The sequence below is a fragment of the Tubulanus polymorphus genome, chromosome 8 (genome assembly GCF_964204645.1).
Source record: "Tubulanus polymorphus chromosome 8, tnTubPoly1.2, whole genome shotgun sequence".
NCBI lineage: Eukaryota > Metazoa > Nemertea > Palaeonemertea > Tubulaniformes > Tubulanidae > Tubulanus > Tubulanus polymorphus.
In genome coordinates, this window is record NC_134032.1 from 7394149 (window position 1) to 7414884 (window position 20736).

The 20736-nt window shown below is 36.8% G+C and overlaps 1 protein-coding gene across 4 annotated transcripts in view; it reads right to left on the reverse strand.

Moving 5' to 3' along the window:
* The window catches only part of LOC141909795 (putative glutamate receptor), a 66251-nt gene that overhangs the window by 6366 nt on the left and 39149 nt on the right, over positions 1 to 20736 (reverse strand). The window contains exons 1-2 of one of the 4 annotated variants that reach the window (XM_074800422.1): positions 4632 to 4680; positions 2669 to 2733 (exon numbers count right to left, since the gene is read on the reverse strand). In XM_074800422.1, the coding sequence (XP_074656523.1) occupies positions 2669 to 2710 (42 nt within the window). In that variant the 5' untranslated portion in view covers positions 2711 to 2733; positions 4632 to 4680. Of the gene's footprint in view, positions 1 to 2668; positions 2734 to 3634; positions 3885 to 4152; positions 4253 to 4631; positions 4681 to 20736 lie in introns of those variants that run through there. The other 3 variants (XM_074800420.1, XM_074800421.1, XM_074800419.1) reach the window with 3 other exon arrangements.

The following is a 20736-nucleotide window of genomic DNA, read 5'->3' on the forward strand; positions in this document are numbered from 1 at the left end:
TGAATTTTAGGTCAGAGAAAAACTCGAGAGGTCAAGGTTATTGGTTCTCCATTATCAAAGTGTATTTCGATATTCTACGTTAGTCCCACTATTGTGAGATTTATCGGTCAGAGAGTTCGTCTATTATTTCGGTTTTCTGATCTGTTTCGGCGATTTTATTTAGGGCATTTTCGTTTCCATGGAGAGTTTAGTCGCACTCAACGCATGATTAAGTTAGCTCCCCGTTCGTGCGAGACGCGTGACATATATCCTACATTATAGCTTTATGCGATCCTTTTGACTACTCAGATTTTAGAATGTTTTTTGTTTGTTTATGGCTGGTCAGCTTCTTATTGCATTTGACACGGATCAGGCTCTGGCCAAAATTGGCCCGTGCCTAATTAGAGAGCGCGTTCACACGCAAACCATTCACTACTAAATTCGATACTAGACAATGCTCTTACGAAGCGACCATTTCCGGTGCCAGTTGCTATTCAAACGTAATCATTGTCTGGTGCTAAAATTTGGCTCGGGCCTGGTTCGACGTTTTTGGTCGGGCCAAACAGGCTGGGGCCCATTTGGCACCCGTGTGAACAGATGGCACGGGCCAAATTTGGCCCGGGTCAAAAATGGTCGTGTGATCGCGGCTATTGTATTTCACCGTTTTCGAGGTGGAAATAAGTAATAGGGGTTCAGTTGTTCTAGATCAAAGGTCGAACGGTCGAGCTCATAAAAAATGAAAAATATGAAAATAATAAAAATTTCTATTTGAATTAGTAGCGAAACTCATAAAAAATGAAAAATAATTCTCGCAAACTCGAATTTCATTTTTACTCGAGTAATTAACGAGTTGTTTGAATTGATATTTTAAACATATTTCAATATTTATATTTGTATGAGTTAGATTTTTAAACATAAAAGTGTGGGTAAAGTGTGAGTGAAATAATTCATATTTAAAACATTGAATATTTATATTTGAATAAGTTTTAGTAAAAATTTTGTTATCAAAATGAAGAAAGAAGAAGAACCCAACTTTAAAATCGAAATGAATTAAACCAATTATTCATTTTCACAGTTTAACATTAAAAATTATATTTCAGCAACAAATTTAGTGTCCGCATGGTATTATAAAATTGAAAATATTACTGTAATTAATCAAATATTATCAAATGAAACATATTTAATTACTGAACTAGTAGATACTTTTGATAATGGCGTTAAAAATCCTAAAATGTTCAATACAGTTTTTAATTTTAAAGGAATAATCAAAATTGAAATAATATAATTGTCTTTTTTCAATTCTTAAGTTAATCAAATCATTATAATCTTTAGAAAGTATTAAATCATCATTTCTTTCATTAAAAGGAGTTTTAAGAATATTAATTATGTTTTCATCTAAAGTTCCTTTAAGATTAAAAACTGTATTGAACATTTTAGGATTTTTAACGCCATTATCAAAAGTATCTACTAGTTCAGTAATTAAATATGTTTCATTTGATAATATTTGATTAATTACAGTAATATTTTCAATTTTATAATACCTTGCGGACACTAAATTTGTTGCTGAAATATAATTTTCAATGTTAAACTGTGAAAATGATTTATTGGTTTCATTGATTTCGATTTTAAAGTTGGGTTCTTCTTCTTTCTTCATTTTGATAACAAAATTTTTATTAAAACTCATTCAAATATAAATATTCAATGTTTTAAATATGAATTATTTCACTCACACTTTACTCACACTTTTATGTTTAAAACTCTAACTCATACAAATATAAATATTGAAATTTGTTTAAAATATCAATTCAACTCGTTAATTACTCGTTACTTTTTTAGCGAGTAAAAAATGAAAAATAAATTCGAGTGTGCGAGAATTATTTTTCATTTTTTTATGAGTTTCGCTACTAATTCAAATAGAAATTGTTATTATTTTCATATTTTTCATTTTTCATTAGCTCGACCGTTCGACCTTTGATCTAGAACAACTAAACCCCTATTACTGAAATAGCCGATTTGCAAAGGATTTGAGCGTCCTAACCTGTTGATTGTCTATGTTGGAATAAAGTTAGATCGTCTATCAGTTTCAATTTGTTGTTTTTGTTGCGTCCTGTTTTCAATTCTCTAGCCGCGGGCCTCTTAGTGTCCGTTGTCATGGCTTCGTTGTCATGGTTTAGTATACTCCTTTTTAGTTGCTTTTGGGTCACGGTACGATCTTATTTGACGGGCGGTGTGGATTCTATTTTCCGGTGACGATTGTGATTACTGTTTGGTAACTTTTGAGGGGTAGCTTTTCCTTCCCTCTGGTCATGTTACCGTGGCCGATGATGCTTATAAACCATTGTACGTTTTTCTTCGAGCGTTCAGGGAAGTTCAGTCCCGTAGGGCTTTTACATGTGTTATCAATATTGCTTCTTTGCGCTTGCTGTTTAGATCTTATGTTCAATTCCCCTTTATGGTTTGGTTTTGGGTTTTGGGATGTTAGTTTTGGGGTTTTTGCAATGCCTTTTCGGAGTGTTTGGGGCCGTCGGTTGGGTGGCCCCGGTTTTTTTCCCATATCTATATATTTCTGCAGTATGTCCGCACAACAGGGAGTGAGAATATTATACACATCACTTTGAAATAGTCAAAGTAAGGTCTGCCATCTTTGTGATGATACAAAAAAACGATGCAACTCTCACGGAAAACTTACTACAATAGTCGTCACTTTGATAATCGGCTTCTTTTTGCCCATATCATCAAGAATAGCCGCAAATCCTAAAAGAAAAAATAGAGAATAATTACTTAAATACGGTACATAATTCTAATTTACTCAACGATTAGCCTGCGATTGCCATTTGTAATGTTTCTAAAGACCATGAATTCAACAATGCAAGGTTCATCCTCTTATACTATTTACATCGGCTTTTAAATGCTTGTACACGCGGGTTAACTCAATTCATGCAGGACTTAGTCATTGAACTGTTCCATTAGGCAAGACAAGTGCTTCAGTACGTACAGTCTAAGTCCTAAATCTTCAGTACGTACAGTCCTAAGCCTAAGTATTGGTAATGTCATAATCCTGGAGCATAGAATGATTACTTCAAGGTATAATATAGTTGTGTAGATGATAGGTTTGGCTATTTGTTTCGTTTAAAATGAGATGGCATGACCGGTCTGACGTTCATGGGTCTTCCCCCGACATACATATATATATATACATCCATATAGCTTATATATACGTACAATAGAAATCTCGTTAGAAAATGAATTCGGTTATCTGGACTCTCTACCTGAGAGATACATACATGTACACGCACTGCAGGCATGTCACGGTGAACGGTGGAAAAGAAAATACGTTATCGATTTCAAAATACATTTATATATAAAGTTCATTTTCCACGTAAAACGCAATAGAATCAAACGTTGATCAACGAAATCTGGACACAAAAACGGCACCTGAATTGAACAATTGAAATTAGTCTAATGCACGAAGAGAAATGAAAAATACGTCACATTCGTCTAGACGTATATAAAAATTACGTACAACATGTGGTATGACTATGTTATATTTTCATATACGCGGTCTATCGTGTGTGTCATATGTCTATAGTATGTGTCATATATACATTGCGTCAATGAATGTTTAGTCGTCTCGTTGCGCAATGTCAGTACGTACATGCTCGCACGAGTATATGAATTCTACCATCCGAAAATCTTCTAATTCCAAAGAGAACTCAAGATAATTCCTTACAAAACGTTGATTAAATAGCGTACTGCTATGAAAGGCGAAAACTATACAATCCGGAATTCGCAATCGCTATACTTCGGTGCGTTCTACTTAGTGGAAATGATGACCCCATGAAAATTCCATTCTCGACCATTCGTAACCAAACGAAAATATCAATCTGACAAATGTCACCTCAGGAAATTCATTACAGTCTATGGAAATAAATCGAAAATACCAACCTGATAAAAATCTTCAAGAAAGCATAAGAAAATCATAAGAAAATCTGACGTTTCGACTCAATTCTATGAGCTATCTAATTAATTGAACATATGATAATAAAGAGTCACTTGGAGGTAACTAGGTGATGGCCAACTGCTAGGATGTATACAAGATTTTCTTTCTTCATTTTACTGTGTATTTTTACTTAATTGATATCAGACAGTCACTCGTGTATGGAACAACCAAACCTGTTTTGTTACCGACAGATGTGACTGGTCGGTTTGTAAGAGAAACATTGGCTATTCCTTCTTTTGAAGATCAATAGAGCGAAAAATTCAATCTCATAAGATTCCCACAAAGCCATTCACAATAAAACTATATCAATAAAGACTCATCCAATACACCTAGTACTGTTAGTACTGAACCTGTTATTGCGGGTTATGGTGCAATGTTTACTGCTATAGCAACCAGACGGCTAATCGATATAGTGACGTGTTCTAGATCTATATAAACCAGTACGAAACTGCGGTTCAGCGGACTCGACAGACAGCGACTGACAGCGAGCTACCCCACCCGGCTTTAGTCATGATGGAAATTCGTGATTGGAAATGGGTGTTGTCGCATTCTTGCAAACCTTCGTCTTACGACCAATAACGCTTACTTCGTATCCTCTCACAGTGTTCGGACTGCGGGAAAATCAACAAAAGGTTCCCTAGTTTAGCCTTACCGTAGCGGCCCCGCTATCGCCCAGCCACGGGCGCTCAGGGGTTGGTAAGGTCATGACTGGGAGCCGCCTCGAAAAGACGGTCAAATAGTTCGCCTGGTTTATGAAATATTGCAGCTGTTTACTGTCTATTCGTGGCGGAACCAGTCTTATCTTCATTTACGCTGCACAGTACCGGGACCGATCTAACCATGGATTAAAGGTAAGTAGCCTAACGCTAGGGGAGATTTTTGGCAATTGATATTGAGTTATTAGACAATGTCGGATAACAATTTAGCATGGATTTTGTGCCTTCCTTTTTATCAAAATTCTTCAATTACGGTACTGAAGTCATTTCTTTTTTAAGTTCAAATTTGTACTTGCAATTCAATTTACTGAGTGTAAATCATCATTTGTAAGTTAACACATTACTGAAGAACTGGAAGTCTTTATTTTTGAGTCGGAAATTGTATTGCAATTCAATTTAGGTATATGAATATAGCTACTGACTTTTGTAAGTCTAACTGTACAATACAGTTGAAAATTGATTCAGATATATTGTCTAATTTTGCCAGTTGTCAAATCTCCCTGTGGTGGTTGGTAACGGAGCACGGAATTGGATATCGTGTCTGGACAGGCTGTCTCGTTCGAGGCTGCGAAGTAAGCGTAATTCGGTCGTCAGCGAAAGTTTTAAGTGTCTGGCAACACCCCGGTTCAGTCGCCGTAATCAGACTCAAGCCATAACTAGTCTGTTAGTTAGCTAGTTGTTCAAAAGTTTGTTAGAGCTACGAGCAATTATCTAACTAGTTAGATAATTGCTCGTAGGTTAGAGAACTGCTGGGCAAATACCTTGGCCACAACACGACGTCACTATGGTATTTATTCAACAGTAAACAAAACCAACATTTGAGCAACTAAACTCCCTTGTTTCACTTGATTGCGATCAAAATTGTAGACGGTTCGTGGGTGTTCATGCGAACCCCTTAAAATTTTCAAAGTGCTCCATTTCGTACGAAATTTACGTGAAGGGACTGATTCTAGAAAAATCGACTCGAGGTTCTGATAAAAGGCACACAAACTATGGGGATAAAAAGGGCGGCACTAAACACGTAATTTTCGCGTAAACACGTAATTTCAATGAAATTTTCTTTGCGCCCTATGAAATCATCGTAATCCACGAGCGAAATTGCCTCATTTGCTAAATCCCCTCATTTGCATTCACGCTGGTAGTCCAAACATGTCCTTTGACGAAGATGAGCTAAGGAGTAGATATTAGATTGGGTATAGAACCGAAATGATCTTAGACTGGTCTTAAGTTGTTAGATTGGCTACCGAACTAAGTTTGTCTTAGACTGGACGTGTATGTTTTTAGATTGACTATAGAATTATAGGATGGTCTTAAGACTACAGTCTAAAATCTAAGCCCTGACTGTGCTATTTGGTCTGCCAGACTCGTAAAACCATGGACTATAAAAAGAGATAAGCTTTTCCTACGTTAGGTATTCACAAGGCCTATTTCCTTAAACAAGAGCATCAGAAAAAGCAAATATTCCAAAAAAACTAACCAGCCATTTGACCACGAAAATATAACAACAGTTTATTAATGATAAACAGACGATCACAATCAGACATTAGAAATAAACAGTTACAAATATTCAAATATTTGAATAATAACGGTTTCATTTTTTTGTAAGAATAGCTGTCTCACATGGATGAGGAGCGAATTGCTGTACATATTGTTGTAGAAGGTCCATCTAGGAAATTATCAAAAACGACTGTAGTACTATTTCTACTTCTACGGACTTTTTTGATTACTTGGAGTATGGAAAGAGGACAAATAAAGAATGAAAAAATAGATGAACCGGAAGAAAAGAAATAAAATTGTTTTCATTATTTGAGTATTTTCCACAAAAGATTTTAGAAGGACTGCGGAGTAAAAGGAGTCAAAATTGTATTGAATTGAATTCAAATGATGAAGGAAACGGAGGGAAATTAAGAAGACAAAAGAAAAAAGAATAAAGAAAAACATTCTTACTCTATTCACCATCATATGGGGGCGGGAATCATGACGAAAACTGCCGCCATGGGTGACTAAAAGATGCTTTCTTTTTAAATTGGCTATTTTCGTTAGATTCTGAGCAATGTTTGCGAGTGCTCCAAGTAATTAAAAGAAGGCATATTGGTGAAGCAAAAAGTAGGGACAGACAGTTGTTTTTTAGGTTACGCCTAACTAGTTTCATTTAAGATACTCAGCTGTTGCTACTGTATAGTAGCTTCATCGGGTAAATCAGTAAATGTCAACGGAAAAACGAACACTGTCAATAGGAAGAGTGCGCTAATTAGAAAATACATACTGAGTAAGTTATGCAACTCATACATTCAGTTATTTCTTCTGGTAACACTAATACATGACGTACAATTCATATCTACACAAACTCATTAGATTGATTACGTGATGGGTCTTTTTATGAAAAACAAACGGGTAGGCTAAAATAAAGCTACATACATATATTATATCGTAAAATACAGATGGCGTTTTTTTCCTAGAAGAGAAAAGAACACGCTGTCATATCAGCTAGTATACACATGATTTAGCAATGTGGTCGTAGCACCTCTAATGAAGTTTTGCATGTGTTTTTCATTAAAATCGGAATTAATAAAAAAAGTCGCCAGTAGAAAATTGTTTTGCTGCCGAATTTCAATTTGCGTTTTCTTTCCCTTGTCTAAGATATCTTGCGCCACCTGAGAGTTTTATGAGGATAAAATCGTAGTTAATTAATACTACACCAACTTGTATCTTTCACACATATATTCATTATTAATGCAGATTAAGATTTCTTATAATCAAAATACACCGCAAAAATACGTTAAAACTTAAACTACACGTTTTTGGTGACCCAGAAATAGTGGATAACTTGTTACAGATTAATCCATTGGCCCTCATAGTTTTTACCAAGCAAACAGTCTTTACGAAGTACCTCATTGAAATAACTTACACTGCATCTTATTGTATTTACAGTCTCACTAGCTTTTAAGTCATCAGATAAATCGTCAGATAAATCAAGTCGTCTCTATTTTTGGAGTCCCAATTTGTGTTTCTAATTCTATTTACTAAATGAAAGTCGTTGTTTGGTTAAGACGTAAGATAAATCGTCAAATAAATCAAGTCGTCTCTATTTTTCTAGCCCCAATTTGTGATTCCAACTCAATTTGCTCAATTTGATCATTTTCCAGTCGCCATTTGGATAAAGCGTCACAGTATCGAAGTCTTTATCTATTTTAGTCCCAATTTGTATTTGCAATGGAATTTACTAGGTGTAAAACGTCATTTGAATAAATCGATAACCAATTACGACAAATTAAGTGAGTGAGTCACTGTATATGCTGAAAATTCAGAAGAAACTGAATTTAAACCCAAGAATATGTATGTAATTCCACCGGTCTACGGCATCCTAGAAGAACTAAACCAGACTTGAGAAATAATACCTTCTATCAAAATGTATACAAAATTTTCAAATTCGTTTCGACATTTAAAAAATATACATCATGAAAAGTTCTGAGAACAACCGAAACAAATTCGAAATGTTACGAACTTTAATTGATGCATGAAATGTTCGCTTTTTTAAAAGGAGTTTTCGAACTCGCAAAACATATTAGTAAAAATGATACGAATGGAATGTAACGCAAACGAATAAATAAATAGATATTGTATAAATATGATTTTCAATCGTAGGTCTAACAAGTACTTATAACAGTATCATATACGACAACATTGCGTGTATAAATTCGATAATCAATTAATTAAATAGTGACAGCAAATAATAATTTTCTTTTCTTTTCATTATTTACAATTAACAGTTTTGAAAAGAGTCATTAATCGGTTGACGCTCTGAAACTGGGCCTGCGGTCAAAATTGCGAAATATCCCTTAAGCCCAACGCCACGCGACGCAGGGAAATGGAAGGCGGTATCAAAAATGTTTGATCTCGGAAAAACATTGTTTCCCGAAACCATATTTCTTATGGAAATGCACACGATACAGGAAAACGCTAAAAACATGCTTCTGTCTTCCTGTTTCCGCGTTTCCCCGCGTCGTGTGCGTAAGTCTTGAATTGTTGGATTGGCTCTAAAGCCAAAATGAGATTAGACTGGTCTTAAGTTGTTACATAGGTTATAGTATTAAATAAGTTGGAAATGGCCCTATTATATAAAACTGCCCTGCTATCACCGCAGTAAGATAATGCCCATATCCTCTACTACTGACTCCGTCAATGAAAATACCCGAATTCTTAAAAACATATCAACGGTCATGTTTTTTTCTTCTTTCAAATATCATAATGTATATTCGATTTAGTTAACAAACACAGATATGCAAAATCAACGTCTTAATGATCAATAATTAGCTGCACGGGAATAGTTATAGCTTATGCCCCCACGAATAACGTCGTGCGTAAAATGTTATGGCCTATGAGTGGCGTCACGCCTTAGAAGTGACGTCACACTCAGAAGTAGTGACGTCACTTAAATTACAACATCAGAATATGAATATACAGTCAAAGCGGTTAATTCGTCATTTGGACAAATCGTGTATCTTTTTTAAGGTCATAATTTGTACTTCCATTCATTTACGAAGTGTAAGTCATCACTTGGATAAATCGTAACAAAACTGAATTCGTCCAATTTGTTTTGCAATGCAGTTTACTAAAGTGCATGTCATCATTTCGATAATTCAATTATAACTTCGACGACTAACGTGCGAATTTTACACCCTACTGTATTTTATACGCGACTGAGTTAGCCAGACAAACAATCAAATAAATGTTGAATGCATATCGATTCGACGATGCAAACATTAAAGGTTAAAAAATAGAATAAATTTGATAACAGTTGAATTCGTAACGGTTATAAAATTGTTGTGACATGGATAATTACGTTCACACGGAACAAAAATATCGATAAAATAGAACAACACCCATAAAATTCATTCGTTCTATAAGCGAACTGTTTTTTCAACAATGTCATGTGATAAATCTGTACTGAGTAAGTTCTTTAAGTTGTGTTTGAATTCAATAACAATTCTACAAAATGACCATCGATTAAAATTTCAAAAAGGTCAGATTGTACATTCGTGGCTTAAAATTAAAAAAAAACGGTATCTAACCATCTCTAGACTGGCCTTAAAACTGGTCGATTGGCTGTCAAAACAGTGTAGACTGGTGTTAAGTTGTTAGATTGGCCATAAACTAACGTCAGCTAAGATCGGTGTTAAAGTTGTAAGATTGGCTATGGAACCTATACAGAGCTTAGAATGGCTCTTCCTTTGGCCATTGATTTAAGATGGTCCTAGGTTTACGTCATGGCCGTGTGCAACCATCCCTGGCTTCACCCAGTGCTTGAAGTGCTCCTTAATCCTAAGACTAGTCCCTGATTGGCAGAAGAAATAACAAGGTCTTAAGTCTCTCACCGTTATTATACAACTGACCCTTACTATGTGATAGTTATGCTATACATTTTATCACGTAGGCCTATCCATTAAATGACCTTGACTTATCCGACCTTTACTGACCTATTTACCGATCACTGGCCAATTGACTGATTTGATTTATTCCTGATTTTTTTAAATGCGATTTCACGATTATTTTTCGCTGAGAAATTTGAACGAAATCTATTGAGCAAATGATTTACTACTACAAAGTAGGTTTACACAAATCATATTCACACATTTCTAACAAAATATGTCAATAAAAATAAATTGAAATATAATCCAATAATGAACAGCAATCCCTAGGACTAAAATGTCAGGCGAAGACGTATTTTTATTATGAAGGGAGTATCAATTCTTTTAGTATCAGATGAGTAAAATGAGTATTTTTATACATGAGTAAATACAGAGCATACTGTGGCAAGCGACTTATATGAATAGTTATACAAGTATATACAAGTATACCAAATAGCCATATTAACCATTAAGATAGATATCATTCTATTGTTGATAAATATTATTAAACATCATTTATTTACTAGTAACTACATCTATCAGAGCTTTATTCGTATTCTAACGATCTACTTTCTTAGAGGTCGCGTTAAAGCTCAATTTTGATGTGAGCGCAGTATTAGATTTTCTTATGAGAACGCATTTTTCGTCAACTGACTTTCTCTTTCTACGGGAGATCTTGGAAAAATCGCCACGATTTTCAATGAAAAATTAACATTTTCATAATCTATGATGATGAATATAGCTCTATTCGATCACTTCGCGATTGATGGAAATGGTTTTTTTGTGATTTACGGTATGTTAATCGAGCCGTTCTTCGTTGTAATAACAGTGTGGCACGTGGCACCATAGTTTTTTTTGCCCTTGAGTGCTGGAGAATTGCCTTACATAGCAACTAAAGATAATCAGGGTATTTATAACCGTCGAGGGTATATGTCATGTATATCAATTATTGTGTTTGACCACCAATAGAGGGCGGTGCATGTAAACGTCATAGTTTCTTAGCCCGTCAGTGCTGGAGAGTAAACATCCATAACAAAAGATAATCATGGGATTTATAGACTTCGAGGGTCTGTCAGTGATTTTTGGTATAGCTGTTAAATGCGTTTAATGGGATGAGATGTTGTTTCCTATTTACAGTTGGCACATTATCAAAACAACTCACATTCAAAATGTCAATCAATTACGTCGTGTAAAAAATGCAGCTTCTTTCATCGCGATAATATCTTTTTGTTCGTAATACCCATTTATTGTTCTACACCTGACTAGTATATATTCCGCGTATTAGAAACACGTGACAAAAATGATAAACTCCATTCGCAGAGGTTCCTTTTGGTCATTGAAACAAAATGCCTTTTATATATTTCATTTTTTGTGCGGGTTAGTAATTCGTCGAAAAAAGAAAGCTCGGAATGGCAATACCGATTGCTACGATTAGAAAGATAAGATAATTGTAATGGCCCCTAATTTATGTTCCCAAAATCGCGGCGGCATTTTTCAGAAATAAAACATTGACCCGGAGTAGGGAAAAATTTCTCGATTTTTTCTTTGGCGAATAAATCTACTTTAATTGTTATTCAAGAAAACCGAAATGTCCAGGTTTAAGAATCTGACATAACACAGGGATTTTCCATTCCCCATCCTCATTTTCAAAGTATTGCCTCAATGTCCAAGACTTGTTTGATCACATGCCCTTAATCTGCCCTTAAATGCCTTCAGTATCCAAATTGTAAAAAAAAACTTTTAAAACGTACCACCTAGCAGATTAAAAAGTCGACAGAATGATGCATACAGCTGCTGTGGTACACTTCACCCAGAGCAAAATTTTCCTGCACAGATCGATCAGTTAAACTTTCGTTTGTGTCGTTTGAGGGAGTCCCCAAAAATGAGGACGGAAAACCCCCGAATGACGTCATCAGCAATATACGCAATGTGAATACAATCGAGCTAAGTTGACATGGACATATAAACTAGATATCTAATTTATACATCCGCGGTTAGAGTTAACTCAGAAGTCAGGAACCAGTTCCATAGTTGGAAGGGTTAAGTTACAGTGTTGTGAGTTAAGAGTTAACTCTGAGTAGAAATCGGTTAATCTCCTATGTAATAACTCAAATCTTAACTCACAACACTGTGGAAGTGAGTCCAAGCATCGAGTGCTCATTGATGGTTCAATAACCAACAGATGAACACAGTATAGGCGATGCAAAGAGCGGAGGCTGTTAGGAATCTAGCGGCGCTAGTGTACCGGTTTATAGGTACGTTAAACACCCGCGCAGGGCACTCCGACTTCCACCATTTATCAACCATCGCTTTCAGCTGGCCGTTAGTCTGTAGCTTCAACAGCGCCCGGTCGAATTTCGCCGTCCAGTTAGACTTTTTCTGAAACGCCAGCGCCAGCGAATCGTTCGACAGGTGATCGATGACAACGAGATCGCACGGCTTCTGTCCGACCCAATAATGCGCGAAGTTGTACTCCAAGAACAGCGCGTAGTTGCCCTTCTCGCTACGGACTCTTCTCACCCCATCTTCGACCGTCGATACTAGCGGCATATATTGACTACGATCCAGCGCCGTTTGCATCGTTTTAGTTTTTTCGTTTAACTTTTGGATCAACGGATCTTTCGAGTTCTGGAAGAACTCATCGGCCGATCCGCGCAGGACAAGACCGGGCACAACCTTCGTGAAGTTCACGTCGCGCCATGATGTAATCGGCGGACCGCGTTTCATGTCGTTGTGGTACATCATCAACACGATTCCGCCGTTCAAATATGGCCGTCCGAAACTGATCGCTTTTTCGTATTTGGCGTTCTTGAAGAAAGCGGCAGCAGCGACATCTGACGTCTACAACGAGAAATATAGATGAATACAAGTGTTAGAGAGCATTAAACGAATATATGATAATTACGATAATGTGTGAAATTTGCCACGGGCAATCTGATTGGTGCTTGCGCACCCGGTCTAGTGTGGCTGGGTTTCGTGACTGCTGAGTATAGCGATGCCATCAGGTTTCGAATCCGCACCGGGGTTTTTTTTTTGTTATGTTTTTGTTAAGCCCTAATCATCAATTTGCGATGCTATCGTATATCTTGCATTTCTTATCTTGCATTATAAAGGCTGTACAATCACTATAATCGTTGAGGTCCTTTGGGGGAAAAGTTTAAGCAGTAATCATGCATGAATAACTCAGCAGGAGTTTTTAGTAAAGTTGGACAATATGAATTTCGATGTACCGTACCCAAAAACAAACAGATAGATAGACATGGACAATCTTTTATGATCTTAACCCCTTATAGTTATTTTCAAATCTCGAAGTATGAAATTAAGAAGTCAACACAAATAAACCCCAATCAGTCGCTTGTCGGTTCAGGCTGGATTGAAGAGAAATTTCCAATTATGTATTTCGATTTAAACAACAAATTCTGTAAATTCGACCGGCCACCCGAGTTTGTCTGTACTTCGATTTTCGGTTTCAAAATCAAACCCCTGTTCAGTTCCAGGTGTGACTGGTGGGTTTGTAAGGAACACGAGAAATATGTATTAAATCAGATTAAATCAACCAAATGAATAGTATAGCGACGATCGTGAACTTGACTATATCGAGATAATAAAACACAACACATTGGAAACGAATGTCAGACACATTACTTCGGATACTTTCTCCGCAGAGCACCGAATGCAACTACTGGTTACCTTATCGACTAATTCGCGGACCATCCCGTTCCAATCCCCGCGTGTATCCTGATGTCCGTAATTCCCGTCATATGCCTCCACGAACTCGACGTAAGTGTTGACTTCCGGGTCGGCGGCCAGTCGTTTAACCAGATCGAGGAGAAAGCCTTCGAATCGAGCGTTGCCGAATTGCCGAAAGTCCTTGATCATCATGAACGGTTGGACTCCCTGTTGAAATACAAAATCCCAGTTGCAGCATATAATTTTAAGAAAATCAACTATAAGGAACACGGTTAAGATTATCATCATGAATGCATTGCCAAACCAAACCCAGTATTTACGAGAATGAATAATAGTTTTCATACAATTGAATATTTGAAAATACATGTATTTGTAAGATTTTTTTAGACACAAATTGAAAAAGATGACTTCGCAAATGCAATTTTGTTTTTTTTAGTATCATCTTCTCAATAATCATTAAGAATAACGTCATTACATTAAAACACTTCAAATACAATTCGTCTGAATATACACGCAAGAACCGCCCTCTTATTTGGAAATTGATTGAATATATAGGATCTTAGCGGACACAGCAGATCTTTCAAAACGAACAATATTGAAAAGCGACAAAAATTGCGACGAAACGGGATGTCCTGAATTGAGAGAAAAACGAATGCCAGAGATGCACGATAGGCACCAGTACCCTTTTATACCAATGAAGTTTATAGGGAGGCCTTGTTTATTGCAGTTGTTATAACCAGTCTTTTTTCAACTGCATATTATTTGCGACGAAGTGTCACCGGCATCATTGTAAGATGCGTCTAGTCTATTGAAAAGGTTATAACGTTTGAGGACTAGTAAAGATCTATTCTTATGACATTGAAATGGATCCACATACCCCTAAAAACATGAAATAACTATAATATATTAACTAACACCCAGCGAACATTTCTTCAAATCTATCATTCCTAATTCTAGGGTGGGGTGATTGCTTTCTACCGTAGCTGCGCACAAAAGATACTAACAGTTTTTGTAGTGAAAACCAAAACCACTGCTCAAGAAGAAGAAATAGCCTAAACATCGAAAACCATGCGACATAGAGATACATTTTAAAACAGGTTTCGTAGACTGGAGGAATTTTCGTAGCGATGGAAGGACACTTTGCAAAACTACGAACGCCGCTCGTATCGCTCGTGTGCAATAGGACATCAACTACTGCGGCAATAGAGGATTCCACGACGGTTTTGCAAAATGGATTTAGTGAGGAGTGGAATGATGAGGAAATGTGACGATGACAATAACGATGATAACATCTTCAACACTATGATAACATTCAATACAATATGTGACCTCAAGACAACTATATAGGCCAATACTAGACCAAGCTCACAGACGAACACTTAGCTTCCACTTAACACACCGCGGTCCAGTTACACAGTCGTGACTGAAGTCCAAATATGGTCTGAACTCATAAGCCTGGTCAAAGGTTGTTAGATTGGCTATAGAACCAAAATGAGCTGAGATTGGTCTTAAGTTGTCGGATTGGTTATACAGCCAAAATGAGCTCAGACTGGTCTCGAGATTGGTTTTAGAACCAAAATACGGTTTTTACACCTTAGTCAAGCTAAGTTTTGTGACTTATATATCACAGAGGGAATCGGTGAAAATTAGAAGCTTGTGTAAGTCGAAACTAATCATATGCTTCTCTGGCTAAACCGACAAGGAAATCCTCCTCAAACACGAGCCATTATTGTATCAGATTAAAGTTCACGACATAATGTAGGCCTGAATGTTCATCATTTGATGTTTTCTAAGGTTGCCCAAGGTCACATGGGGACCGATTGAAAAATTTACTTACCGAAGATAAAGTCGTCACCTTAAGCGATTTTTTCTTTTCCATTTCGTACTGCCCAAAAACTACATCTGTAAAAAGATTGCGCACCTTTCAGTGTCTCCTCATACAAAAGGTGGCGCGTTGGTATAGACAACAAAAAGTGTACTAGCGAGTGTGTGTGTGTGTGTGTGCATATGTTAGGTGTGCACGTAAGCGCCATCTGTAGGAAGACTAAAATACAATTGCCGCGTGAACAGTGTCGACACTTAGCGACAATGTGCCGGAACATCTAAACATTGATGACATTCATGGATTGGTGCTTTACGGCATCGAGGATACATAGCGTGATTGGAAAACTATTTACAAAAACAAAAAACAAAACGAAAAAAGCATGCCCGCGGATAATAGAATCATCCAGTTAGATTTTGCGAGAATGTTATTTTTTCGTATCCACATTTCTAGCGTCTCGTTCAATAGAGGCACGGGGTACTTTACCGGGGACGGAGCATTTTTCAGTTACTACAGGAAAAGCCTTTTACGTGTAAACAGCAATAAGACAACAGCTAGCATGCTCGAATTCATACTTTGTGACAAAATTAAATTTATAACGAAAACATTATCAAATTATTTTGTAAAAAAACCGGAAAAGAAAAGGACGGCAAGTAAGACGTTTTCAACTTTAAAAGTATGATGTGGACTAGAGTCACCCATCCCTACCATACAAATGTCATTTAACACCAGGTATTTTCGGAGACAGAAATTCAGGGCCAAAGGCATTTCAGGTTTCAATGATTCTGAAAACCCTGAAAGTAAACTATTTTCAACCCAAGAGTTAAACCTTACTCACAGCTGTGGGACCAGGGGCTGGTTGCATAGTCATGGCTTAGACTTAAGACTAGTCTAAGACCAACTTATTTCTATAGCAAATCTAACAATTAAAGACCGGTCTTATGATTTAAGACCACTTTTGGACTTAAGTCATGACTGTGCAGCTGGCCCCAGAGCTATTACACTTTGTCTAAGAACTTATTTTGTCTAGCACTTAGTTAAACCTAACCCCTGATAAACCAGCATACTCTCCATAGCAAAAAAATACTAACTCACCACTGCGGGTGCCATAACGGTGGTTAAATGGATATTTGTGATCAATTTGTGGCCAGCAGGGGACGCCCGCTACAACCTCCTACCTGTCCCACACGATCGCGATGAGACACTCTGGTTCAGGTGCGGATGCAGGGCCATACAGTGACTACAGCACAGTGAAAAAAGGGCACCAACTTTGAAAAGGGCCAGTATTAATGCCCAGCGAGCGAGTTTGAGTTTGGGTGCCATTCATTGGTATCATGCCACTAAATTTGTCTTCACATTCAATTCGCTTTAAGCCTTTTTTAGATTTTTGGTCGAAATTTGCCCTTTTTCGATTAAATATATAGAGCGTCAATAATTTATTTTTTAGAATAGTGCCCTTTTGAGTAAAAAAATGCCTTAGATTGCCTTTTATGATTTTGGGCAATTTATTTCATTCACATTTTGCTTTAGGCCTAGTACAGAAAGGCAATTATTCTTTTATGACGCACAAATTGTGTGCCCTTTTATTTACTTTTTTCCCGCAACATAAATTTTTCAAGGGCATTTGAAAACTGCGACTACCGCACGTGCTGCATGTGCGATAGATCCGCGCCTGGGTATTGCGAGATAGTCCCTGTTATAACCGCCGTGCGCGTTACAGGCTGGCAATAATAACATGACCTTCGCTCTTAATCGATCAAGGACACGAGAATTGCTACGCGACAACTGATCGATACCGGTATGATCCGTTAACCAGCATCACCAAGAAGATCTTACGGTATATCGTGTTGCGTTAATTGCCTAGTAAGAACTACAGCTTACCGCAGATGATGTGCAGTATAAAAGGGCAATCATCACTCCGACATGGCAGTAGCTCTGAACCAGGAGCAGTGAAGAACTCGAATTGTTGAAACTTGCTTTTCCTATAAGCAATCATCTCTCTTAATTAACCGATTTGGTTGCTCCTTTTTGTCAGAAATTTGTGAGCTCCTTTTTTGTAAGAGATTAGTGTGCTCCTTTTTGTGTGAACATGTAACTATATTCATATCCGTGGCAACAATCAACAATTTACTAAAAGTGCATTCTTCAAACTGAACATTTACATTGCCATATCTAGTAACATATTGAAAAACACAATAATTTTGAGCTATAAATAAGTGGATTCAATCGGTGGCCAGCATGTAGATTACATCTTTAGCAAGGAGTATTTTTATCTGGAACTGCGGATTGTGTTTTTATGTTTAAATATTGTAATCAATATTTTGCCAGGTCATTTGTAGCTAAGAAAACATATTTGTAGATTTTTCCTATGTCCATTAATGGATCTAACCCTTAGTCTTTGTCACTTTTACCCGGATACCGTTTTGGCAGCTCAAGTAGGCTGTCTTGTTTATTGAGTATTTTGTCTGCCTAGCGAACTGGCTCTATTTTTGAATAAGTGATGTAATAGCAATATAAACAACTCTCAACTCACCTGCCCTCGCAACTAGTTTAGCTCTCATCAGGTAATTAGTGTCTTAATATGTCATTAAGATTTGGATGAACCAATCGCTAGAAGTTTTGGTCACTAATTTCTTGATGGGAGTGTCTTAATCAACTTGGTTTTTGGCAGCACAGATTTGATCACTCTGTGCCTGCTATCCAACTGATTAAGACGTAAAATAAACTGGTATTAACACATAAATTCAATCGTTTGAATTTTCAGGTGAGTTACATCTATTTTTCATAGTTAAATCTTATATATGTTTTGGCATAAATGTGTACCTAGGCTTAGCTGAGAAATCAGACCTTTATGTAACACGTACATTTGGTACTGAGAGTCAATTTTTATAGATTAGGTATTTAATCTAAAATGACGGCTAATGATTATTTGTTTGTAGAAATAGGCCTTTGTATTAAGTATGTAGTTAAAGAAAAGTCATTGTAGGACAATCTCAGTTACGATCTGATGAAGTATGAGTAATCAAGTAGTATAATATTCGATTCTATTCTGTGTATACTGTAACTAATTATCATAACACTCTGTGCCTGCTATCCAACTGATTAAGACGTAAAATAAACTGGTATTAACACATAAATTCAATCGTTTGAATTTTCAGTTTTTGTAAAATTGGCAACGCGCAAAAAGTCCGTTGCTAAACATCGAATTCATTGCGTTCCATCATACATGTAACTCGTATTATCTATGTAATACCATCCGTATTATCTATGTAATATTACCATGTAAATCACTTTGTACATTTGATAAATCAATTTATAGATAACATAAACAGTAAAAGGAAAATGCGATTTGTATTGATATTTGAGTGTCCTAAATGTACATCTCTTCGACGAGGAATCTTTTTAAAATTGAAGAGTCCGCTAATTATCCGTAAGAGATCGGTCATGCTACGTATTAAGGTATACGCTAGGCTCTATACGCCATTTTAGTGGAATCCACGATTACCACAGTATTATAGTTGGTATCTCCGAATTGCTAGTGCGAAGCGATGTGTCGGGGACATAAATTAAATTTTTAAAGTAAATTTTGAATGAAAGATTAGTCTCATTTTCATGCATTCTGAGCATTTTCAGCCCCACTTTCGATGTAGCCATCCTGTCCCATCACTACTCGGGAATAATACGGAAGGAGTTTTCCTAAGGGGGAGCTCTAGCACGAAAAGCACGTGCGCCTTCCATTAATAATAATGCAACCATTCAATTGATTACCAACTGTGCACAATATTAGGGGTAACTGAATTCTGAATTCGTAGCTATACCTCTAACTCACAACTGTGGAACTGGATTCCGGTAGAATAAATCATGGTATATGAATATGTATTTTTAGGTAATTTGTGCAAGTAGCTTCATCGGAAGTGTGAGATAAGTCGATGCAGAAACAACAGTAGGCATTTTATAGGGAGAGTGACATTAATAAGAAAATACAAAGTGAGCAGGGTATTTACAAATCATTTAACGAGTGACTACTGAATATGAATAATTAACAACCCGATGAAGCTACTATACACTTTTAGTACATTCGACAAGATCAAGATAACCTTCAAAGTACTATTTGTGCCTTTTGCGTTAACTGGTTTGATCACCTGAGCTCCTCCGAAACTCTGATCTCCTGACTAGATTTGGACAAGGGGACATGGACATATTGTCAAATTTAAATTTGGTAATGCTAAGACAAAATTTGGTCAATTTATAGTCCTATATCACGTTATTGTAAGCGCAGGTCTCACGCAATTAAAGTTTCTGTAGTTATTTAAGTAGTAGGCGAGCTAAGACTGATTTCGGGCTGTGTTTTCAGACAGAGCTAAATGGTGGCGTCCTCGTACGTACACAAACGAACTAAAACTGGTCGTTTCTGTGGACAGATACAAAGCAACCTTGTAATTATTGATCGGCTGCCAACGCACAGCGTCGATATTAAAATTAGTTGTAATCTGCTCCGTGGACCGTTTTCAGAAACAAGGTAACAAGGCGATTCAAATAATTGTTTATTTATCATAACGTTTTTCACGCTGAAAGATGTTGACCTTGTGATTGGTGGTTTTAAACTGGGGCCAGTTTGTTCGCTAACAACTTGTTCTGAGCCTAGTTTTGGCTCTAGAACCAATCTAGCAACTTATGAGCAGTCTATAACCAATCTATTAACTTAAGACCAGTCTTAAGACCACTTTTGGACTTGATTGTCATTTAGTCAACTATCAATGGTAATCTCTTTTTAGTGTGCAACTGAAACAAAGTACAAACTGCCTCGAATCTTAATGGTCTAACATCTTAAATATTGGTCTCATTTAAGTAGGGAGCTAGATTTTTTTTCCAACCCAATGAATCGTCATTAACATTATATTGAGTCGCTACAATAACAACCCCCTCCCCCTCAGAGATGATGTAAAATCCGCATCACTACTAAAGACATTGTTACCTAGCAACCGCACACGGCTGAGCACACCAGATTACTTTACGCAATGTCGACCTCGGAAATGTTGCATTTTTGTTTTTTGATCATTCACTTGCGAAATGCGTTCGGTGTAGTAGTGAAAATTGTACGAGTGAACTGTTGCTTCAAAG